Below are 27,225 nucleotides of genomic sequence, written 5' to 3'. Positions count from 1 at the left end.
AGATCTCAGTTGTGCTAAGGCCACACTGGTTTGTTGTGGTAGCTGTTGCTATTGTGGGTGGGTGATCTCCGAGGATTGCATTCACACGATATTCTCGAATTGCTTTCTCAACTGCATTCGTGTGAATACGACTCGATAGGCCTGTTGATCTAGGGGCTCCCTTTTGTACCTTTGGGCCTCTTTCTCCATATCATGAAGATGCTTCCTGCTATGCCTAGGTGGTGGTTGCCTATCCATTAGGTGATGATTTGGATGGTTACTTCTATAACACACAAGCAGGTATTGCATCGACAAGATCTTGTTGTGTTGACGCACAGGAAGGATCGTCGTCTCCTTATGTAAGTGTTAGAGTCAAGAGGAGACACCCTGTTGCAGTCCTCAGGGCGCCATTCTGGCAGGATTGAAGACTTTTCCATTGTGTTGCATATATTCAGATATACCCAAGTGCACTATCTACTTACTTTTCTTTGAGTGAATGGATTTTATTTTTAGATGCCAATGTGCGGGATTACATCAAAAATGAAATGTTAATTTAATTCATGCCTTTTTTTAAAACATTTGTTTCTTAAATTTGTATTTTTATAAATTTTTACCTTGTACTGCTATTTTTCATCATAATTACTCGACTGTGTTTATGTTTTGAAAATAAAATGAACGAAATTATTTTCTCATGATATGGGGGCATTTTGGCATTTTCTGTTGAGTGGGTGTGGGTGGTGTTTTTGTTTTTTTTTTCCTGTGATAAAAATACGCCCGCTGTGTGCGAACTTTACATATGAACAAATGTACTTTTTATACACAATTCAATGAGAATACACTGATGAACATTTGAAAAAGTCAGGGTTTTAGTGAGAACTCGGCAAACATGAAATCTCACTGTTCACTAAGGGGCCACCTAATTCTCGGTTTCAAAAATGTAATTTTGGTTTTCTATATAACTCAAGTATGTCCCATTAAAATTTCAAGTAAAAATCTTAACAACTCTTGATGAGCAGAAGTGCTTCTCCAACTTTAAGACATGTACTCTTTCGAATGCCCTTCGAATTTTTGGAATCGGATGTTCCAGTAATCGGAGATCATTACTAACAATAAAAATGATAATTCGCCTGATCGACTGATGTTCCCAAAAATTGATCATTTCGGTACCATTATTGTGTGGGATATACATGTAAACAGCGAACCCTAAATAAATGATCAGCAGTATAATCAATAATATATGACTGTGAAAGTTGTTGCTATGATCCATCTAAAATCAGTATGTATGTATGTATTTTTTTTTGAATATATAATACAGTAAATACAGTAGTAATTCAATTTATTCACTTCATTTCATTTGAATTCGATGAATTGTGTACCCAAACAGCCATACATTGTAGTCGAGATGATGGGACTACTGTTGACAGCTGATGATGACCGACTAGCTTCTCTTCTCTTGAATGGGTTACGTACGTACTGAAGAGTTTATGATGCCACAAGCGGCACGCGGTACTGAGATGGTGATGGCGATGATGATGATGATGATGGCACCACTTATATCGCTGAAAATAGAAACTGAAGACTATTTTAGCGGCAGAAAAAAAACACAACTGAACAAAAATAACAAACCTCCGATTCATTGCCACAAAATTAAAATCTTGTTCAGACATTTGTTCAATAATTATTTCGTTTCGAGACTCTTTCATGTTATATCAATTTGTTTTTTTATTTTTTAATTGGTCTACATTGAATAAAACAAAATAGTTAATTGCTTTGTAAGAGTTGTCATATGGGAGAAGTGACACACATTCACATTTGCGATTAAAAAGAACATCCATGAGAAATTATATCCGAAAATATATCCTTGACAAATATTTGCACCATTTAATTTTTACCGTTTAACAAGATTGAAGGTGTGATGGACAGATATTTCAGTACACATTAATCAATATACTGAATCATTGCATTATATTCAAAATAATGACTTACATAACAAAAAATGTCTTCTTTTATTGAAATCATTTCAGGCAGTGTTTATCACACAAATTAAATTCGAAACAAAATAAATTAAAAAATTGGATCGGTTTTGATAGATTTGATCGGGCAAACATAGACTGTGTTAACTATATGCTAAGAAATAGGTGGATTAGCTGTAGCATACAGGACATAACAATCAGAGACAAAATAGGTCTGGGAACACCACAGAGAGGGATTTTGCCACCGCTCCTGTGGGTAACTACCATAAATGGACTCTTAAGGAACTTAAACGATGAAGGATTGGAACCAGTCTGTTATGCAGATGACATTATAATTCTTCTTAGGGGAAAGAAACCTAACTTACTATGCAGGAAAGCCGAAACGGTGCTTAACATCGCCTAGGATTGGGCTAAACCGAGGGGCTCAAACGTAAATACGGACAAAACGGAGATATGTCTTTTCGCTAGAAAGACAAGGCTCTAAGTGGGGTTTCAATCCTAATATGATATACTGGACCTATAAGAGCGTTATTAGACCACATTCTAACATACGCGTCTGTTGTCTGGTGGACAGCAATGGATAAAAAATGTAACGTAAAAGCGTAGCAGAAAATTCAACACAACACCAACTAGGACCTTGGAGACAATATTATATATACATCCAATAGACATCCAAATAAAATATGAAGCGGCGGTTGCAGCTTTAAGACTCAAAGCAATGGACGAGTGGATAGACACCGGACACAACATTCCGCACACAAACATATTACAGGCAACTACTGAGTCAACAATCAATACCTTTGATTTAGACCGCACACCTGAAACGAGAGTAGTAACACGGTGTTAGACTATAATACCAGATAGAGAACAATGGAATAGTGGAACACTAGTTCAGATGCCGGCTGGGAACTGTTACAGATGGCTCTCTACTAGGAGGAAAAACAGGACTGGGTCTTTTTATCGATGAACCGGGTACCGAAATTTGTCTTCGCCTTACAGATCACAGCCGGAGGTTCAAGCTATAACAGAGTGTCTTAACTGGTTAAGTTCAAACTAAGGACAAAATGCAATAAATATTATTACGGATAGCTAACAAGCTGTAAAGGCAATATCTTTCAAAACAGTTAAATCCAAATCTGTATTGGAATGTATAAATACCATTAATGATTTCCCACAACACGGACCTGTACGAATTAGTCACGAAGGAATCATAGGCAACGAGATAGCCAAACAACTAGCTAGGAGTGCTATTGCACTACCCACAATCGATGTGAATACTGCCAAACCCTTTTAGAAATGAGGAAATGGGCGAATGAGCCCCACAAGACTCTTTGGGAAAGATGACCTAAATCTTATGGGGTGACCCAAATGAAGACAAAACTAAGCAAATTCTAACGCTAAAAATAGAGAAATAAGACGAATGACGGGTATTCCGACGGGACACCTGAGCCTGAAGGCACATCTACTCAAGATTGGATGCGAAGGTAGCAGCATGTGCAGAGCGTGTGGGGAAGACAGTGAAACGCTGGAACATTTCCTGTGCCATTGCCCAGCATTTACATGCCTTCGGAAACAATTCTTGGGAAATGACACTTTTCACGGACTAACCGATCTGAGGGGGTGTGAATGGAGAAGACTGAAGAAGTTCTCACAAAACACGGAATTCCTAGATTGATAGGTCATCGTAGGGATCAGACCCAAAATGTTTTAATCTAAACTTTCACTAATTCTAACTTTCTCCGCATTTCTGGAGCGCACAACAGGCCTCAATTGGTTATGTGTATGTCCTTCCCATGTTGGACATGTGGTGGTATTGGTAGACTCATTTCAATACGACATGCAAAATTTCGCCCCAATCAGATACAACTTGGCAGTTTAGTGCACCATTTACTTAAAACCGGACCGAAATATATATGGTAACTAGACCTAAATCTCAACCGATTTCAGCAAAACTTCACATACGACAATCTGTTCTTAATTGTGTACGTTTTCAAAAGTTTGTGACTTGTGACCAGCATTGTGACTTGGGCGAACTATTGTGGAATCGGACAAATCTATATATGGGAGCTATCTAAATCTGAACCGATTATTCCCAATTTCAACAGGGTTCGTCCAAATAAGTAGGCTGTGCCAAATTTCATCTTATTCGGATTATAAATGCGACCCATAATTTAATTTTTTAATTTAACATGGACAGACAGACGGACGCAGAAAGTGATTATCTCGTTTCTATTTGCCCTGTACCAGTGTGGTGAAGGGTATAATAATGTTTTATTGAATTTAACTTGTAAATTGGAATTTTCACCTGTAATTGAAAACTTTTCAACTGAACTTCGATGATAGAATTATTTGAATTGTAAATGGAATAAAAATTTCAGATGAATTATTTTGAACTGCAATAAATTACAATGATAATTAACGAATTTCGCCTGGAAAATCTGTATTTAAAATATACATAAGAGGTTATCCTATAGACACTATAAAATATTACGATGCGCTAACAATTGAATATTAAATTAACTTCAAATTAAAACGTTGACCCTTTGTGTGGAGGAGGAACCAAACGGAGTGGACTTTATCTAGGTTTGGTAAATGTATTAAGATTTCCAAATTTTGGAGCAAATCATGTTAAATTTTGACACTTTGTGGTAGAGGTACCAGAAGGAATGAATCGATGAGTCATATTTTCGGACCATATTATGTAGTTTGTATAAAATTTGGATATTCCGTTCACTTCATATGAGTTTGAAAATTGTTGAATCTTTTTGTGGGGGAGGTCCTAGAAGTAGTCGACTGATATTCACAATCTTCAAACTTGATTTAGTTAAAGGGGAAAAATTGATGGCACAGTTAATATTGTTGGATTAACAAAATATTGTGGGGGAGGTACCAGAAGACTGACGGTTTCCACCTAGGTAAAAATATTACGATGTGCAAAGTTTGGATAAAAATTTAGATATTTTGTTCGCCTTACAAATTTTATATAATTTTCAAAATTTTGGCCCTTTGTGGAGTAACTACTAGAATGATTTTTGGTTTAAATTTTCAGATCAATTTTGACAATTTTGTTGGGGAACAAACAGAAGGAGTGGATTTATTTTCTTCATCTTCGAACATGCTTTGAGTTTGAAAGAAATGTGTACAGTTTGGATAAAATTGGACATTCCACCAATATTTAATTTACAAATATTGAAAACTTTGACCCTTTGTGGGAGTTTGGTTGTACAAAGCTTTGTTCAAAACGTATAGTCCATTTGCATGATACTATAAAATTAATTTTCACCCAGTGTTGACATATTGTGGGGGAGCTAGCAGAAGTAGTGTATTGATTTTCCTCATCTTTGAACTTGATTTTAGTTTGGAAAAAATATTTCGATGTGAAAATTTCGAAAAAATAATCGTAACTACCTTCGAGAGTTATGGTGCGAACCAGCCGGTCAGACAGACGTACAGACATTTGTAAATTGACTCCTAATTGTCTGAAATGGGTTTAGCCCTTTGGACAAAATCCAAACAATATTTCGTGTATTTATTTGGAAAATGCTTCATTCCAATTGAAAACAGGGTGCAATCCATTTATAAAAGGTTATATTCCAATTGCAAAATGTTTCATTCCAATTGCAAAATGTTTCGCTTCATTTGCAAAAGGTTTCATTTAATTTGCAAAACGTTTCGAGGGACTTCTCTGAATCATTGCTAAATCGATTACAAATTCGTAAGAGATTGCCCAAAAATGTCATAGTTAGGAACCTATTGCAACCGAAAAAAAAAATTGTTGTCAAAGTAAATATATCACCGCCAAACCACCCACTCACACATGTATATACATATACAAATAATTGCTAACAGTAGCAGTCTCTTTTCTATTATTGTTTTCCAAATGACAAATGTCTTTTGGTTCCTGTCAATTGAGCAAATAAACATTCGCTAACGGTCACTTTATAGATATCTACACAAATACACCAACACACAAATAGATATGTTGTGTTGTACCTACGATATGTGCATCTTAACGTATACGTATGTACATACTATTGAATAGCTATCGACACCGAACATCCTGTCTATTGATTGTTGTCTCTTTTTTCATTTGATGAGAGCAGAGGGCTTTTTCTCCAGTTCATATGTGTTAAATTTGTTGTTTATTTATTTGTTTGAGTTGGGGTGTTGATGGAGTAGTGGGAGGTAGGTGTATGTTGCTACTAGGTAGGTTATTGTGTTTGGGTTATTCTCTGTTGGATTTTCTTCGCATAGAAAAACGTACGGAGGAGTGTGGAAATTAATCGATTCTCGTTCTCAGTTAATGTTGTGACGAAAACACGACGTCAACGACGACGCTATGCCAGTCGTAAAAACATGAAGTCAGATGACTGTGGCATAGCTTTATGTCTGGTTTTCTTCTTGGTTAAGACCATAAGCAGCGCTGTTAACTGCATTTTTCATAACGTCGACGCAGCTGTTGTGAAGTATTGAGAATTGTTTGTTTGTTTGCATAGTGTTTGGTGAGTGAACGCGAGTGTATGAATGGGTGGATGGATGGACGAATGGATGAGTGTGAGCATGGCCCATTCATCAGACGAGCAGAGCACTGAGAGCCAACTCTGAGAATAAACCAGCAACCCACCGATCGACCGATCAACCAGCCATTGAAGATCACCGAACACCACCACCTAGGGATCACAAAGCAAAGTTGCACAAAAATCAAACAGAAAGTTTTCTTACGAGTTCGAACGCACGATTATCGTTGGCGCAACATTAGTTTTGAGTTGGCTACCAACGCGAGCGGGTCATTCTCTTTGCAAGCGACACACGTATCTATCGTTCTAATACCAATAAGAAAAAAAAAATTAATTTTCATCCTATATATACAAAAATATATATAAATTTGATCTACATACGTATACACAGTATAATTGTGTATTATATGAACTTTTGGATATTTTTTTTTTCAAAATTTCAATATCGAAAAAAATTCTATCTTTTAAATGAAAAAAAGAAAAAAACTTTGTGGATACTTCTTTGGCCAATATATAGAAATATTTTTTCTATGAAAAAAGAATATAAATATAAAATAAAAAATATATATAGAGAACAACAACAGCAACAATAAACTAGTGTTATACAATCACAAGAATAAAAAAGAAACGAAAAATAAAAATTCTTTAGAAAAAAATCTTCAAAAAAAAGTTTTATTTTCATTTTCAAACAAGAAGAGGAAGCAAACGAAGAGAAACAGAAGAACAGAAAAAAGAGGAAACGCATATGCTGTCTCTGCGATTACGAAAAAAATCGTTTTTTTTTTTGTTTCTTTTCTGCAAATATTTGAATAATGAACAAACACTAAAATGCTACTGCTGCAATTGAAATTATTTTGAAAAATTGTGCCAAAACTCTGCATGTAGAAATACGAAAAAAAGAAACGAAAAACAAAAACATTTATATGTATTTTATTTAAGTGGATAATTTAAAATTAGATTTGAATTTGCTGCAGTTAGACATCCCTGCTTTCATTGTACTTTTAGTCTTCTCTTTTCTATTTTTTTGCTTACATTGTATCTGTTTTTTTTTTCAATGTTCTCGTTCCCTCATTACCCCTTGGATGTTTATTTTTCTCCTTCTTCTTCTTTTAGATTTAGAATCTTAAGGATACTTCGAACGAAATACAAATTGTTTTAGAGTAGCTATTCGCTATTTTCTCTCGCTTCCAACTTTCTGAAAGTGTTGGAATTGAATTTCTATCCCTCTCTACTCACTGAAAGAAAGAAAGAAAGAACAACAACAACAAAACACGAAATAGTTTAAGTTAAAAAAAAGAGAAAAATAAAACAAATTTTCAAAACCAAAAATTATTACTAAAAATTCGACAAAAAATAGAAAAAAAAACCAAACCAACAACAACAAAAATAAACTAACTTTTAAAACGTCATTTCAACTACAGTAACACGACGAATTCAAAATGATGATGGAGAACGGGCTCTCCATGGAAGGTTATGGTGAAAACTACATGGAGCAAGAAGAAGAGTGGGAGCGCGAGGGACTTTTGGATCCCGCCTGGGAGAAACAACAAAAGAAGGTAAGTGTCACCCACTGTCATTGATGGCCCAACATATTTTTGCCCACCCCCATTACATAAAATCTTTCGATTTTTTGTCAATAATAGAATCGATCTGCCAAATATTATTTTTTTCTTCTGATTGGAAAATATATTAATGATGAAAGGTGGTGGCAGTGATATATAATCTCAAGCTTATATATCTACACATAGTCACACGAAGAAATGTTATGACTGCATACACATATACAAATATTTATATGTATGTGGGTATATAAGCGATCTGAATGTATGTGGATATTTTTCACATGTTCACAGCAGCTGTTGAACACCGCCCCAATATTACCCCATCATCATCGGTGTCCGTCCTCTACACACACACTTGTATATATCTTCGTTTTTCGTTTTCTCAAAAAATTTATGTGAAAAATTACCCCGCTTTTGCCTTCTTGGTCCCAAAATATTGGAATATTAAATCGCTCGTTTTTTATTTTTCACCGAAAAAACGAAACCATAAAAACAACAACAAAAACAACACATTCTTATAAATAATATTTTGTCGCTATATTGCAAGAACCACCAAGAGCCATCTAACCAACTGCCAACCGCCCACATAAAGTATATTTTTTATAGAATTATTTTTAAAAATTTCAAAACAGAATTTCAGAATTTTTTTGTTCAGTATCAAAATTGTCTTGGCCGCGAAAAGTCACAGACAAGATATTCTGTGAATGGTTGGCTGCCTAGCTGCCTATCATCCACCTACCTCTCACGCACTTTTCCCCCAATGTTCACCTCACATCTTATTGAGAATGGGTGGTGTTCCAGTTTCCCATGCTGCCCCCTTGCACTGCAGTTCCCATCGATGGTCTTCCCTTCCCTTGTTATTCTAGATATTGATTTCCGTCTTTGTGATCTTTATCGAGTTCTTCATTTTTTTAGCCTGTGTATATTCACCACACTCAATGATTCTTCGATAAAGTTCCAATAGATGTGTATTTGTGTATATCTTCTTGTTAGTAGGTAAAATTTGATGAGAAGCAAGAGAAAGAAGGAAAAGCTTTTTTTTCTCAATATTTAAAAATAGATATAATTTTCACATTTTCTTCACGCAATACATTATCCTCATCTCTACACCAGCGGCCGCAGCAGCAGCATCACCATCAACATGCATTTCATCGATTTCTTCTGTTCTGTTTCTGTTTCTGTTTTTTTTTTTTTATTATTTGAAGACACAATTTTCCGTTTCTCCGTTCAGAAGAGGTGTCTGTGTGCGTGCGTGTATGAGTATGATTTTAAGTGCGGGGGAAAAACTTGGCCCAGTATTCACACTCTTCGTGTGTGTGTATGGGAAAATCTTGAAAAATATATATTTAACTAAAAAATGTTTAGGTGAATATCTGTCATATTTGTGACAATGTCATTTTGATTCAATTCAAATGGTGCGCCGCGGCGCGTTCCATTTGTGTTAATGTTTCTAGGACAAAAGTGGTGTGTATTTTTTTTAAAGTTAAAAAATACTAGGTAAAACCATTTATTTTTAGGAGAGATATTTTCAAAAAGAAAAAAAGAATTATTTATATTTTTGTTCGGTAATCGAATATTTAACAGATATATTATTTTCAAATTCTATTTGTCACCCAAAAATGCATCATTTGACCTTTTCAAATTACATTTTATTGACTTTGATATTTAAGAAATATCCACATATGTATCTGTAGGAATTTTCATTAAATCGACTAGCACAATTATTTTCAAAAGGATCCAATCGTTATTATTCTATTGACCGATCATCATCAAAAGGCTCTTGGTAGTTTGTTGTCCAGATGTTCAGGCAATAATTTCGAAATTTAGAGCGGTTAGGGACTTTGGCACATAGGTTATCAATCAAAAATTTTTGAGTCCTCCTTTGGGCTCTAAATTATTGTATAGAAAAAAGTACCACGTCTTTGGACATATAAACATTTGTTGGTTCTGCCTATGAGCAATATATTGTTGGTTCCCCTTGTGGACCGTAGATCACTTTTATCCCCAACAAAATTATAGAATTTGTTTTTCTGATTAAATTTCATTACTTATTGAGCTGTCTCGAGACAGAACATTTGATTCATAAGCCTAGTTTAAAAAAGATTTCCAGTCGCGTCAGTTTTGTGCGCAGTTTTTCTAATTTAAAAGAACCTGTTTCGCTATTTTATCTTCCACTTGATCTTTCCATCGAATCCGTGGCATTTCCCTTCTGCTTGAACCATCATTTGGCTCGCTTTTCTATGCCTTTTGAGCTGGGGCATCCTCATTCAGTCGCACAACATGGCCTAGCCACCGTAGCGTCTTTTAGCGTTTGTGTTAGGTCCAGCGAGAGGTGGCCTTGATTTTAAATTGCTTACTTAGACATAGACGAGCGCAAAAGTCGACTTTTGGATTTTTCGATTTTTGCCTCTGACAAAAAAGGCGAATTTTAGACTTGCCTCTGACATAAAAGTCGACTTTTCGATTTTTTCAAACCTGTTCGAAATCAATTTTCGACTTTTATCGGCTAATTTTTGTCAACAGATAAAATAAAGTTTTGGAATGCGTAGGGCAACTTGGCCTTCGTGGTAATAAACCAAGTATTATATTTATGAAGAAAATTTAAAGTCAATCTTGAAAACTCGAATTTGTGACTTATTCAAGGATTTTTCAATACAAAAAGTCGATTAGTCGAAAGTTGATTTACTTATCCCTAACTCAGACCATAGTAGCATCTGTTGGCAAACACTATTCTTCTCCAAGGTAAATAAAATCGTTCACTACCACGAAGCTGTAGTTTTCAAATTCCACATTTGTTCCGAATCTACTGGATGTCTTGCGCGTTGATATCATCAACACGGTCTCCTCGCCATTAACTGCCAGTCCCACTTTGGCAGACTACTTCTCAATTCGTTCAATGCTGGCTGTTGGCGTTTGCAATGTTGGACCCAAAATTATAATTAACTGACTTCGACATAAACTGCATCTATTTCGCTTGGGGTATTTTGGGCGGATTTAAAGAATGCGTTTTATGATTCGGGATATCTTCAATGAAAGTTTGTGTGTATTGACACAATAGGGCGCAATTTTGTTACGGCGCCATAAGATACTAAGCTCCTGATATATATCAAAATATCGAATATTTGTTATATGAAATCAATACCAAACAGTAGTGGTGACCAGTTTTTAGGTTTCGACTGTCAAAAAGTTCTTAACGTCCTGGGTAATATTGGAAATTGTGTGGAAAAACTCCATCCATTACCGATTACGATCAAAAAAATTCTAATAACCTTACCAAATTGCAGGCGGCTTGGTATCAAAAAAAAATTTGGACCCTGCACATGGAACATAAAATAAATTGAACTATGCAAATAAAGCTTTTATAACCTTCAATTTCTCTTTTTTTATATCATAAACTGTGATATTCTTGTTTAGCTATTTTTATTCCCATTTCTCTTTATCAAAATTCTTGTTTAGCTATTTTTCGTGATTAATATTCAAAATGTTATCTCCACCAAACAAAAAAAAGTAATAATGAACCCCAAAATTATAACGTACTCAGCACAAAGATATGACAAAATTGATAAAAATCTGCATGAGCACCAGCATTTTTTCAATTTCCCTTCCGATACACACAACTTGATAGAATCTGTATGAACGACAATTTGTAATTTGTTCTTTCGATTCTGTGCGAATGAAGGTCACGTTGGCTGTGTATCTATTTGTGACGTTGGTAATATTTACCGTAATGCATTTAAAGACAGTTGTCGTTGTTGGAAATTTTAAAACAATTGTAAAAATATTATTCTGGTTTGTTAATTTTTTCTCCACCTCCCGCCCCCTCTACGCCTCTCTCCCTTTCGTTGGTTTACTTGTATATCGCTAACCTTGTAAAGTGTGGGCATGTACGTAAGAAATGCTCTTTGCTGCTCTGCTGCTGTTACAAAGTGAGAGTGTAAATTGTTATTGTTTTGTCTTCGGTGAGACAAAATATGTTTTCTTCGACTGTCACTTTATTGCTGCTGATGTATGAATCAATGTTTCTAGCAAAAAAAAAAAAAAAAAAAAAAAAAAATAGTTGTTGTTCTTCTTGAAATACCTTTCATATCTCTCTCGAGAGAGATACACAATCTCCCACCTGCGTTGAGGTGATGCTTTCATTAAAATAAAAAAAAAACAACTCACAATTGTTGTAAAAAAAGTACAGACTTTGGCACACATCAAAGTACAAACAATACTTTAGCATTATTCAAAAGATAACAACACCAACATAATCATGAAAAAGATGATGATGATCATCATCATCATATCTAAGTGGTGGTCATGGTTCATTGAAGAAGGGTTAGGTGGGATAAAGAGTGAATGGTTGATATCTTAACGAATAAACGGATAGTTCAGACTCATCATAGGTATGTGAAAAGGTAAACCCAAACAAAAATATATGTATGTGGATGAAATTCCCATGCGTGCATATATACGTATGTTGCGAGAGGAAAAAGTGTGTGTTGCTGCTGTGACCAAAGCCAAGTAGCTACCAACCAACCGGTCAACAAACAATCCACTCAAGTGACGCATACGGTTTTGCAATGCCCCCGAATCCATCCTCCCACTTTATTCAATTTATGAATAATGATAATTCACTTATTGACACTGATATTCAATGGTAATTTTTATATGTTATTTTTTTAATAGAAAATAATTTTCATTTTTTTGGAAATATCGTTGATTTCATTTAAAAAAATATTTGTGTTCCAAAAATACTAGATATACGATTTATTTTTAGGAAATATATTTCCATAAAAAGAAATATTTATATTTTTGTTCGGTGACCGAATATTTACCAGATATATTATTTTCAAATTATATTTGTTCCCCATATATCTATAGAAAAGTCCGACAATCCCAATTAGTTTCATAAGGACCAAATCGCTATAAAATTATATTGACCGATCACCATCAATAGGCTCTTGCCTAATATTTGTTCAGGGTTCCAGGTAATATTTTTGGTATTTAGAATGCGTCAAATCGACGAGCACAATTAGTTTCATAAGAAACCGATATAAAATTCTACTGACCGATTATCATCAAAGGCTTTTGACCAATTTTTGTCCAGATATTCAAGTAATAATTTTGGTATTAAGGGGAACGAGGAAAAAATCCTTAGTTTTTCTATCGAAATTTTTTGTCTCTATGGTCCATAGATTTTTCATAGGAAAAGAAAAAACAGTTACCACATATATGGACTCAGATATAATTATTGGTTTTGCCTTTGGGCAATATATTTTTTTTAACAATTTGTACACTACCTATGGACCCGGTTGAAAATTCTAAATATAAATTTACAGATGAACGTATATATGTACGTGGACAGATCGATAATTTTGGTTTATTTTCAAATTGAAAATTCTAAATATGAATTTACAGATGAACATAAATACGTGCGTGGATCGACCGATAATTTTGGGTCATTTTCAACTTCCTTCGTAGATGTATTCAATAACCATGCACCTCATGAAAATTCTCAAGCTCCAAGGGGTTTGTAAAAATTGGTTTATATTTCATGGACCCATATATATAAAAATATGGATTTGGATGTCAAATGACCATTGCCAATTAACATTATATTGGTGAACCACAAATATGAGCAATTCTGATTCACTTTAAAAATCCCAAAAAATATCCATATCATATGAGCCTTTACGTGATCAAATGTTAACTACGAATTTACATTACAATATCCGAATATTCGTCATCTGTTGAAGCCACAGTGACGGACTATAACGTCGACATCAGCCAGCTACAGCAGAGGCAGCAGTAATTGTGTGTCATTGAACGGCTACAATTTTGTTGATTTGTTCTGTTGTGTTGTTGTTGTGGTCGTTATTCTTTTGATATTTATTTTTGAGCAAATGTTTACAAAATTCATAATTTTGTTTTTACACAAAAAAACAGAAAAAAACATTTCACCAGTTTGCTTTATATGGTTAAAGGGTATCTCACGAATCGTGTGATGAAATGATGTAAATGTAAAAGAAATAATTAATTTTTCATGAAGATATATATATATATTCTTGAAGGTATAGCTTCATATCTTCATTCGTAGCTATTGTATGCATTTTTGAAGATTATATCTCCTTTAAGGTGTTTTTGGACGATAGAAGCCTTTAAAGGCATTTTTCGGATGATATAAGCCATTAAAGGTAATTTTTAGACGATATAAGCTTTTAAGACATTTTCTAAACAATAGAAGCTTTGTCGATGATAGAAGCCTTAAAAGGCGTTTTTATAATTTTTTCGATAGCATAACCTCTTAAAGCCCTTTTTTCGGCGATAGAAGCCTTTAGAGGCCTTTTTGACTATAGAATACTTTACAGACGATAGAAGCCTTTAAAGGACTTTTTTTAGACGATAGAGACCATTAAAGGCCTTTTATCGATGCTAGAAGCTGTTTTCGACTATAAAAGCCTTTGTGAGTATATAAAAACCCCAGATGATATGTGCGTGATCATTGTTTTTTGCTAGCGACCTTATTATGCTTGAAGAGATAGCTTCATATTTTCATTTGTAACCATTGCATGTATTTTTTGAGATTCATTTTTGCAGTAACATCGAATGACGCATTTTTGGTAGAACATTTCGTTCTTCTAACTCGATTCCTTGTGTGTACTTTTCGTTCTTAATTTATTGAACCGTACTCCAATTATCACAAGATGCGATTTTTCATCCTCGCAATATTTTACTAAAATATTGTTTATGAGATTTTTGGTGGTGTCTTCAAAGACGACAAATCGATATTTAAAAGTTTTAATGGTCTATTCTCCATTGTACCCGTTTCTTGTCACTAAAACCCTAAAGGATGGTGGCAAAAACGGCTAAAATTTACAATAGACCTTTAAAAAGTTAAAATATCGATTTGTCGTCTTTGAGTACGCCACCTAAAATCTTATGAGCAATATTTTTTATAGAATGTTGTGAGGATGAAAAGTCGCATCTTGTGATAATTTGAGTCCGGTTCAATAAATAAAGGACGAAAAGTATACACAAGGAATCAAGTTAGAAGGACATAATGTTTTACAAAAAAAAATCGCCCATTCGATTTTACTGAAGAAATGTAATCTCAAAAAATACATGCAGTAGCTACAAATGAAAATAACTGTAATAACTAACTCTTCAAGTATAATAAGGGGGCGCTAGCAAAAAAAAAAAAAAAATCATGCCATATCTCCGAACATTGAACTATGGTGATTTTTTTCTTCTGGGGTTTTCATATACTCACTAAGGTTTTTCATTCTAAATAAAAATTGTCTACCTCCTCAAAATCTTGCAGCACAGTGAGGAGGGCAGCACGAAATTCATTTGAAAGGTCTTAATATTTTGTGAACGGAATGTGCATTAAGAAATTATTGACCTATTTATGATATTTCGTGTATTTATTACCCAAATCAAAATTTCAAAAATGTAAAAACCTCTTTTATTTGTTGTGGGCAATGAACATAACAAATTTATTTTCCGAAGACTTTTTCCCGCACGCGTAATAATATTAAAGTTTTGGTAGAATATTAATATAAATAATATTAAATATATTTATTTTTCAGTACATATATATTTTTATCAAAAGCTAACATTGCTAAACTTGAAATAAAAATATTTTGAAAACAATTTTGCTAATTACTTCTTTAACCTTGGCCAAATGCATTTTGTCAAAATAGAGTGATTTATTGTTTTCATTTTTTTGACATTTTTTCAACAATTAAAAAATTTATTTCTGCAAAGGTGAAAGTAATTTTCATATAATAAAATAACAACAATTAGTTATTTTTGTGTTCAAAAATATATATAAAAATTGTGGGTAGGTTGTACATGACGAACAACTGTGTGGGAGGAACTGCTGTCACCAGTGGATTGGCAAGCAAGTGTCTTCTAAAACAAAAAAAGAAAAATAATTTCTTTAGGCAGTTTCTTTTTGTTTTCCAAAAAAATATATGATCTTGAACCATTTTCTTTAAATATATTTGTTCATACACATGATTGGGCTTGTGTCAGGTTTTTTTCCTTGGTACATGTTAATAAATTAAACAAAAATATAGATTTTTTTGGCTCGTTTTGAAAAGTGTTGAATTTTGTAATAATTTTTGTGATCATAAATCTATAAAAAATAATTTCCTTGAAAATAAATAAAAAGACAAATAAATTTTGAAATGTTTAAAAATATATCGAATATGGCTCATGGTAATAAATAATTCTTGCTTATTATTTTTTTAAATAAAAAATAATTTATTTTTTTGAATTATTGAACAGAAAATTCGAACGATTCTCAGTTGATTCCGTATTCGCATTTTAGGACATAAAATGTTTGAAAAAATGTTAAAGATGAGATAATAGATTATATATAAATATTTTTTTTTAATTCAAATATATAATGATTAAGGGCTTTGAGACCTAAATTCAAGATTTTCCAAAAAAAAGTGGATTTAATCAAATATGTACCCTGAGAGTCTTAAATATAGAACAATGGGTTTCTAGACAGATAACTTACAATAGATATCGAAGTAAATAAGCTATAACAATTCAAATAAGGGAATATTTGAGATCATATTCTCAAAGCATCTGTAATAGTAATTGACCAAAATCCTCAAATTTGGCCAACAATTTATTAAACTCATAACACATCAGATAACACTGTGCGACAATATTTTTGGAGGCAAAAAATTCTTATTTCGAATGAAAGTCCTTGGTGAGTATAGGAAATCACCAGAGGGAAATATTCGCCATAGGCAAAGTTTGGAGATATGGCGTGAACACTTTTTTGCTGGTGACCCTATTTTACTTTATTTCTTCAGTAAAATCGATTGAGAAATTGGTTTGTAGAACAATTCGTCCTTCTAATTAGATTCCCTTTTCGTCCTTAATTTATTGAAATGGACGCTAATTATCACAAGATGTGATTTTTTCATTCTCGCAATATTCTACAAAAATATTGCTCCTCAAAGAAGGGAAATGGTTATTTTAACGTTTTAATTGTATCTTCTCAATTTTACCAGTGTCATGCTAGTAAAAACCTATATGTGTATATTTCAATATATTCAGTTAAAATATGGACCCCCTATTTCTAAACAGTTTCACAATTTTTAACACCAAATTATTTTGTTTTTATCTGCGGTCGGCAAATGTTTTCCATTTTACCATTTTGGGCAAAAACTCATTATATAAACTAGCCTAAAATTGAATCGAGAATTTATTTTGTTTTGCACTTGTTGTTGTTGTGTAATGCATTTGATTTTGTTTACATTTCATAAAAAATATGCAAATACATTTTTTATTATTTCGAAAAAAAAAATAAATAAATGTCCTCAGGTTATTTTTGGTGCTTTTCATGAGGCGATGAACAAAATCATTAAAAATAAATTTATGGCAAAAATGGCTGATAAAAAAATGACAGCAGTAAGTCAATATATTTTTTTGCTTCTTCTATATATAGACATGGTAATGTATATACTCGTCCATATCTATATATTATTAGAACAATATTCACTCGGGTTTATATTTCTTATTTTGGTTTCTGTTTTTTTTATATTTCAAATAGAGAAATCAGAAATAAGATCTTTCATATCTTTTTTTTTTGTCAAATCGAATGAGGAATTTGTTTGTAGAACATTTCGTCGTCCTAACTCGATGTCTTGTGTGTCCTTTTCATCTTTTATTTATTGAACCGGACTCCAATTATTACAAGATGCTTTTTTTCATTCTCACAATATGCTACAAAAATGTTGTCCACAAGATTTTAGATGGGATCCTCAAATACGAGAAATAGATATTTTATCTTTTTAATGGTCTTTTTCCAAATTTACCCGTTTCTTGTCACTAAAACCCTGTCTGTAGGTATTTCAATAAATTCAGTATACATTCCTTATTATGTGGAACAGTCGGATTCGCCCTAATTATTTTCTAAAAACATATTTCTGAACACATATTACAAATACTACAAAAAATGAATTTCGACGAAAAACCCGGGTTTCAAAATATTTGAACCGGATATTCAGATAATAAAACCGGTTTCAATACTTATATGCATATGCATAAGAAAGCAAATAAACGGACTATTAACGGTTTTATTGTATGAATATCCGGTTGATAAATTTAGGAAACCGGTTACACAGATACAAAGTCGGTTTCAGTACCTTATATGCATATCATAAGAAAGTTTGCAAACAAATGTGCTAAATTTATTGAAACGGACTATTAACGGTTTTATTGTATGAATATCCGGTTCAAAAATTTAGGAAACCGGGGTTTTTTCCTCAAAATTTATTTTTTTGGGGGTATTTGGCATATATATGTTATTATAAAATAATTCGGACGAATCCGACAGTTATACATAATAAAGAATGTATACTGAATTTATTGAAATACATACAGATAGGGTTTTAGTGCCAAGAAACGGGTAAAATTTAGAATATACATAAAAAACATTAAAATATCGATTTTTCGCCTTTGAGGACCTCACCTAAAATCTTATATTTTTGTAGAATATTGCAAGGATGAAAAATGTCACACTGTGATACTTGGAGTGCAGTTCAATAAATATCGAATTAGAAGGACGAAATGTTATACAAACAAATTCCTCATTTGATTTTACTGAAGAAATTTAATCTCAAAAAATACATACAATAGCTACAAATGAATATATAAATATATATTTTGAAGTATAATAGGGTCGCCAGAAAAAAATGGTCATAACATATCTCGGAAATTAGACCAATATCGAATTATTCTCTCTGGGGGTTTCATATACTCACAAAGGTCTTTTATCCCCAATAGGATTTTTTTCAGAGGTGTGAATTTTCTTCAACAATATTTTTTCAAAGACCAACAGAGGTGTGAATTGTTTAAAGAATATTTTTTTCAAAGACCAACAGAGGCGTGGATTTTTTGAAGGATATTTTTTCAAGGCGACAGAGGTGTCAAAAAATATTAGTTATTAAAAAAAATAAGTTTTAACATTCAATTTAAGATTTGGAAGAAAAAATCTCGTGCGTTATCTGGGTTAAAATCAACCGATCGTGTCAAACACAAACCCACACTGTCATATGAAAGTTTAGACCATATCGATGATTTAAATTGATCTGCTCTCGTATATAGAGGAATATGAATTCAACTTATTACCGAATTTCTCGAGAATTCAAATTTTGAATTTTTTTTCAATCTAAATATAGTTTATTAGATTGTATTTGAAATTATTTGATTATTGATTCTTAATAGACCAGTGATTTGAAAATATTCACTTATAAAAACACATTTTCTTAATGGAAAAAAATCTATGTTTTATAGTATACTTGTTTATGAACCAATTGCAGGTGTATTTAAATTTTGCCTTTGAAATACCGTACGTTTTCATTTATGTTTAAATTTAAATCACTTTAAATTGTATGTGTCTATTTTTGTCGTTATTGAAATATTATGATTGCCTAATATTTAAATTTAGCATAACCTTCAAATGTCAAGTTGACAATAATTAAGATCAATATGTAAACAGTTTTTTTTTTGAAGACAAACGAAATTCTTTGCTGCAAATAGAAAGACAGAATAAACTAATTTTCAGCAACATAGAAGTATGTCAGCCGTCAGATGATGACAAGTTGACAGTTAGACTGACAGACAATTGAAAATTTTCTCATTATTATAATAATAATTTTGTTTTTCTCCAAGATGTAATGAATATAAACATATATACATATTTACGTATGTACATATATGCATGAGTGGAGGCTAAGTGCTAGAAGCATATTTCAGCGGATTCTGAAATTATTCTTGGTGGATAATAAATGTTTGGGCGCCATAGTCAACTGATGTTGAGTTATTTTCACTGAAAACCAAACATATTCTCATCATACCACACATACACACTCACACAATATATGTTCTTAATGGAGAGCTTTACTTTTTGCGCTCTCTCTCCTTTCACGCTCAACAAGACTGGGTGAATGAATAGATGTTCGTTCTTCTCTGTTCTCAATGTATGTCGTAATAGACAAGGGTCAAATTACATTCGACTAAAAATGGTTTTTATTTGTTTGTACTGCGCCGGTCAGAGCTTTTCAAAAGCTCCTAAGATCATGCTAATAAATAATGAGAGGGGGGCAAATATACAAAAGAGAAATGTTTTGTTGTTGATGGATATCCATCCCCCGCATGAAAGCTAAGCGTTTTGTGTGGGCAAACCATCATCTTCGTTTATTTTAGAAGAGATCAACGTGTGGGGGGAATGTTCACGAGTTTTCATTATTTTGCGCATGCGCATAAAAGCTCTCAAGGCAGTGAGGGGAGCTATAGCTGAGATTCCCCAAATCTGTTTTGTCTCAAGATACAAGACTTTTGCACACTGCCTTCATTGATGCAATGGTATTCGTGTGATTGTGGAATGGGTGGGGAAATATAATTCAATGTCTCTCCCTCTCTATATAGCTGCTGTACGATATATACATATGTATGTTCATAAATTATTCTATATGTTGGCTATTTGCTGCTGATCTTAGCCAACAGCATATGACAGGCGTCATTCGTAGCAGTCGTTTTGTTTTTTGGCAAACAAATTTTTGTTGGTATTTTGTTCGTTCACATCATCATCATCATCATCACTGGGAATATTTCATAATATTTGTTATCGTCGTGCCAGAACCACCACCACAGCCAACTGTATTTTTAGCTGAATTATACAATTCTTATGGTCTATTTATATCAAAAAAAAAGAATTTATTTTTCAAAATCATTGGTATCCATTAAACCAAAAGCAAAAAAGAAAAACAGAAGCTGAACCAAATGCCACCCTACAAATGTGAACACCAAAAACAACAACTACAAGTATTTGAAATGTTTGTTTACCATTTGAAAATTACAAGTCGATAATGACGGGAACCATATGCCATGCCGCCGCCTGCCTCTAGACCTCGAAATAGACACAAACATACCTTACAGGTGATTTGTATTATTCTTGGATTAAATCGGAAGAAGCTATGGATTAGTTAGCTGTCGTAGTATTTTCCTCTCTGACGCTGCACCCGATGCTCTGCCTTCTATCATGGGCGTATGATCCATTTGTTTTTGGCAAATATTTATTTTAGACTTCGTCGTATCTATTTTTCGTTGTTGGCATTCTATTTAATTTCCCTCATTACGCTACAATTTGAGCTTTTGTTGTGAGGAGGGGGATTTTGGTTTTTGTTCATTTCGATTTTTTTTGTTTCTTTGACTCGTTTGCTATTTATTCTAAATTTGAAAACGTATTGAATTGAGTTATTGAGAATTAGTCATCACTATTTGGGTTATTGTATAAAATAAAACGAAACGAAAAACATAGAATTGCAAAATCAAAGGAAGAGAAGTCATGAATGAATAATATCAACAGCCGTAGGGCTGTTTCAGGCTTGCCCCTGGGGTGATAATGAATTGTAAATAAATGTTGTGATATCTACTATCTATCTACTTATTTTTCCCACACACACATATCTGAGAATTTATATTTATTTGCAAATTGATATGACATTTTATGATTCATAAACTCATGCGAATGTAGTCTCATTCCTTGTTTGACTTATAAAACAGCTGAAAATTCTATCTTGTAATTTGACAATAACAGGTGGTGGTGGTGGTAAATTTTTACTTCACAATGAGGTAAAATTCAATGAAATTATAACAGATTCGAAAACCGTTTTAATTTTTGAATATAAAGAAACAAAACGAATAACCACCTAGGGGAGGAATTTTTGTTATGTAGCAATATGAAAAAAAAGATTTTTGCAGAAAATGCGTTTAAAGAGGAACTTCTACAGTTTCTCAATTAGAGTGTGTAAGAGATATTCATATGAATTTTTTACACACCATGAGGTCTATCATAGCGGACAATCGTGCATCATTAACTCGAAAATCACGTTTTTAAGTTATACCTCTCTTGCACCAAATGTGTGATATATATAAAAGAAAAACCATTTAAATAACAAAAAAATAATAATAAGAACCTCAGGAAAATAATTCTATTTTGATCACCTCTAAAATAAGTCCATAAAATCAGTATGTATAGAATGTAAATGTTTTTACTCATTGAGTTTAGGGGCTCATCTCCTTTTTGTCTGAACTTTGGTCTGTTCCAGAACCCGCATGAATGTACATTTGTTTACTACGATAACAATTTTTCCTTTAAAATTTCGAAGAAAATAGTAAAAATTAGTAGAATTAGTAGTAGAACAGGCCAATAATTTTGTTAAAGTTGCAACAATCATTTTTTTATGGATAATAAATATAAATAATTAATAAACAAGAAATGCTCTATAACATATCATAAACGTTTAGTATGCCATCAACAACTTAAAGCCGGTTTCCGTCGAAAGTACCGTTTACAAAACTGCAAAAATGTATATTAAAAAAAAACAGAACAGCATTAACACGACCAGTCATCAGGCTAATGTAGATATGGAGTAGCAGGTTACAAGCTAACTGGCAACTGTCATTTTTTGTATGTAGGACAAAATTTATATTATTAATTTAAAATCAATTGAATGGTTCAAAGAATAAAAATGAATGAAATGTAGCATCATAAGAAATAATAAAACCAAATATTATATTATGAATACAATTGTTTGAGTAATGAAATATTTTCCATACAACGAAAAAATTAATGAATAACAAAATAATATTATTTTTATTCAATTATAACTATACAACACGTACACTGGTGGCCAATTAAAATCAACTAAAAATGGAACTAACTTTTTTTTTCAGAAATAAATAGGTAATTTATTTACTTTTGAAAAACAAAAAATATAAACGCAAAATTTATTGCGAAATGACAAATATTCCATGGGAACTAAATTGACTCAATTTTGCTTGGTCAAAACTAAAGCAACTTTTTGATTTTTTCTTATAAATAGGCAAATTTTGATAGTTATCGACATCATAACCATTATTTTTCATTACGGCAGCACACCTACGAGGCATTGGATCTATAAAATGCTTCAATGGGGGTAATTCCTTTCACCCTGAATGTTATCTCTGTTTGTTTGTGAAACTTTTTTTGATTTTGCTATATTACAAAGAATTTCCCTCCATGCTCTAGTCCAAAGATTTTTCCTCCTCAATGCTTCCCAGTACCCTTGTAATAAAGTGGCATGTGCATTTCATTTTTTGAATTTCTCACGGTAGTTTTTTTATGTCTGAGTCTTTAATATTAAACTTCAATTAATATTAAGCTTTAATTTTCCACGATAAAAATAACTAAAATTTAAGAGATCATCTGTTGCTTTAGTTCTGTCCAAGCAAAAATTGAGACAATTTGCCTTATCCATAAATTATTACTTATTTCGTAATGAATTTTGCATTAATGCTTATGTTTTTAAGTGATTTATAACTGAAAAAAACCAACAATTTTTGTGAAAAGTTGTGTGGTATTTATTTATGAATATGAATTTATTCATGATCGGAGGATCGAATCCGTGAGAAAAATATTTTCATTGAGGATCCAATTCCTTTCGGATATTTATTATTGGTCTACAATTTTCTTCCGTAAATCTGCCTGCAGTTTATTTTTGTAAATTTGCAACTGCAGAATAAACGACAATTATCCATAATAGCATTTTTTTATTTGCCCATAATTTTGGTAGTTAATGAATTTTGACGACCAATTAACTTGTGGCTATAATTTTGCCCATAGAAAACAACGTTGTAAACATACTTTTGAATTTCAATATAAAATGTATGCTCTTTAACTTAAACGTCTTTTTCCGTAATTGGAAAATAGGCTACAGAATAATTTAAAAAAAAATTAAATTCAACTACGTGCTGCATATCTTTTAAAGTATATAGATACTAAAGGTTTGAAAGTCCTAATAATACTTTATTTTAATGCTACGACTAGGGATACGTAGTCAAGTGCAAAAGTTTACTTTTAGACTTTTCGATTTCGAAAAGTCGACTTTTCTATCTTTCGATTTTGTCAAACCTGTTCAAAATCGATTTTCGACTTTTACCGACTATAGCAAAATCGACCAAAAATTTCGGCTTTGTGATAATAAACCAAAAGTTTCCAAAACATATTTTGATATATATTCTCTTATGTTTAATACCTCTTAACAAAATTTTTTAAATAAATCAAACCCAATATAAAAAATTGACTTAAAACACTTTCAAAATAAAGGACTTATTTGCATAATTGTCTCAATTTTATTTACTAGCATTGAAGAAACAACATCTGGAAAAAGGTTAATAATTTTTTGTTCTTCCATACTATTTTGTATAGCTGCTAAATTTTTAAAGAAAATAAACTTGTATGAGGAAAAAACCTAAACCTAATTATTATAAAATTAGTTCAATAACCTCTCAATTGTTTTTGTCCTTTTTGTCATTACCGTTTCATCTTCACTACACACAAGATAAACTTTCACTTTTAATAAGACGAGAAGAAGAAAAGCTCAGATGTTTTGTACGCCTGGCAAAAAAAAAAAACAAACAGGGCTTCCACTCTTCAAGGTTACCACCAGTCTGAGCATTTGTGCCACAAGCCAGCAGCAGCAGCAAAATGCTGCACTAACGGTGTTTGCCAATTAATGTTAATGTTGTTATTTTTTTCAACAAATGCTGTAATGTTGTCAGGCCAGGTTTGGTCACTCTATTGGCTGGCTATTGACCGGTAAAATATGTTGATTTAGCTAATACCAGATTTATAAACGGATTTACCAAACACACACACGCACACAATGCACTCCTCGCCCATATGGACATACTACAACTACTACCATATGCCACTGTGTGTGTACGATATTTAAGTGATGCTACTGTCGCTGCACTAGCCGGTTCAGCTATCGGAAAAATAGCGGTTACAACGGCAAAACTTGTTCTCAAATGTCCGTTTGTTTGTTTAGTGTTTTTTTTCTCGAACTACTGCTATTCTCTCCGCCAAGCTGATCTAAGTTGCCAACAACTCTTGTTTTATGACCATATAAGTGGAGAGCGGACATCATTCTCGGCTCCCTGGCAACTGAAGATCTAATTTAATTGTTGGAAAAATTAAAGTAGTCGGTTTGGAATTATTAGATTTGCCGTTATATAAAAGCATCTTAATATGAAACGTGTTTGCACTTCTACATCGTGTAGCTGTCGTGGGGTTTCTTCTTTCCGGCTATGATATGGTGTTTGGTATCCAGAACAGAGTGGAGCTCCAGCTTCTTCTTATTAGTTATCTTCGTCACCATAATCCATTTCATGTGCAAGCCAAACAAGTCAAGAACAAAAAGACTTTCATACATAAATGTCATTGTCATCATTCCCATCTCCGTAAACATTCTAATTCATGCTGATGCTGAAACCTGTAGGCAGAGCCTAAGCCGGTCGTTCGTCAAGTGGTAAATCTTCTTTGTCTTCAACTTGTTTGTTTGGTGATGTTGATGAGAGATGGTGTGTGACCATAATAAAATAACAGAAATAAAAATCTCAATTTAAATTACATTTACAGTTTGCCAGCTTTCATTCAGAGTTCCTAATTTTCCCTCATTATTCAAGTATATTAAGTCCGACGACTTGGTCGTCGGCTGTCCACTTCAGTTATGTTTTCTTCATTTAATGAGGCTGCATTTCTCAGTGGCATTTGAATGGTTGGTGGCGTGTCGTTTGGAACAGGTTTGATGCCAAACACTTTTGGTTGAATTGTTTTATTTGTCTCATCTCAATTCCATTGACCAAAAGTGTCAATTTATTCTAAATTTATATGGAAATTTGATGACATTTTGGGAAATGGAAAATGGAATGAAATTTAAACAAACAAATAATGAAGAAGAGATAAAATATTTACTGTTTCTATTTTGGGATGATATTTATTGTATGTTTTCGATTAATTGGAAACATGGCTATTACATTTGTATAACAAATAGTTGGTGCAGCATCGATAAATAAGAGGAGGCATTGGAAAATTTCTTGTTTTTTTTTTTTTTTTTTTTGAGAAAATGACAAATGAAATTTGTATTTTCTTTATAAAAATGTTCAATATGATATGAAATATATTCCTTGTTCTAAAAAATATGATGTAAAAGTGAAATATCAAAAACATGGGACTATATTCACAAATATCTGAAACGTATTTTTCAACCAGCCAGAATGAATATAAATAACAAATCCGTAATGATTTTTTCTCCTTTCATTTTCCCTATATCAGAAAAAAATCCGCAAGTAAAGTCTATCCTCAAGACTTGTATTATCCTTTACTCACAAAACTGACGGGAGTTGGCAAAAAATATTGTCAAACAAATTTTGATGAAAACTTATTAAATCAACACTTTTTACTACCCGGCAAACATTTTTTCCCAAAGTCGGTCCGAATCTCCGAATCTAATGCCGGTACAAAAGGTGTATGGACGCGGCCACTGAAATCGGAAAGTTTTTCGGAAAAATATTACAGTTTCCAAGCGAATTCGAATAAAAATTTCTGGGAAATTCTGAAAGAAATTTTTGATTTTCTGAGAAAGAAATTTCTTGTGAAATTCGGACTGAAGTCCGATTTACATTTCCTTCGTATAAACATCACAACAACAATAAAAATCCCGCTACCATCTTTCATGTGGAAGAGAATATGCCACAAAAATAGAGAGTCTTCTCTCTGTTTAAGAGATTTTTTTTTGTTCGAATTTCTTACGAAAATGTACAGATTTTCGGCAAAATGCGTAGGAAAAAGTCTAGAAATTCTAAAGGAAATCGTAAAGAAAATCCGGTACAATTTCTGTGAAAATTTTAGAGAAATCGGCGAATTTCTAAAAAAAAAAATCTAAAAGCTCAGAACAAATTTTGAAATCAGAACCCTAGGAAATTGTTAGCTGGGTAAATTTTGTAGCAAAAAACAATCGAATAAAATGTAAAAATTGATTAAAATTAATTTTTATGTGCAAGGCCAGGATGAAAAGAAAAGATGTATCGTAAACCGGCTTTTTATTTTGTAAAAAAACATTTACAAAATCATATTTTTAAATAAATATATATTTACTTGAAGAGGAAGAACAACAAATGATGTTCGGCATATCAAAATTGGGTACACAAGGTGCATAGAAGGCTCATAAGTGATGACATATTTACATATATTTGTTCTTAAGTTATTCATGATCGGTGGATCCAACCCGCGAGAAAAATATTTTTCTTGAGGATCCAATTCCTGTCGGATATTCATGATTGGACTGATATTTTTTA

General features: G+C 32.7%; 1 protein-coding gene across 4 annotated transcripts in view; it reads left to right on the top strand.

Moving 5' to 3' along the window:
• The first annotated feature begins 6,617 nt into the window (after window positions 1-6,617).
• LOC133328326 (alpha-actinin, sarcomeric) overlaps window positions 6,618-27,225 on the top strand; it is a 35,101-nt gene continuing 14,493 nt past the window's right edge. For 2 of the 4 annotated variants that reach the window (XM_061536896.1, XM_061536894.1), the window contains exons 1-2: window positions 6,618-6,763; window positions 7,891-8,025. In XM_061536896.1, the coding sequence (XP_061392880.1) occupies window positions 7,909-8,025 (117 nt within the window). In that variant the 5' untranslated portion in view covers window positions 6,618-6,763; window positions 7,891-7,908. Of the gene's footprint in view, window positions 6,764-7,869; window positions 8,026-27,225 lie in introns of those variants that run through there. The other 2 variants (XM_061536897.1, XM_061536895.1) reach the window with 1 other exon arrangement.

This window comes from Musca vetustissima, unplaced genomic scaffold, assembly GCF_032173495.1.
Source record: "Musca vetustissima isolate MV318-11 ecotype Yass unplaced genomic scaffold, APGP_CSIRO_Mvet_v1 utg4332, whole genome shotgun sequence".
Taxonomy (NCBI): domain Eukaryota; kingdom Metazoa; phylum Arthropoda; class Insecta; order Diptera; family Muscidae; genus Musca; species Musca vetustissima.
This window is presented reverse-complemented; position numbering and strand designations above follow the sequence as displayed.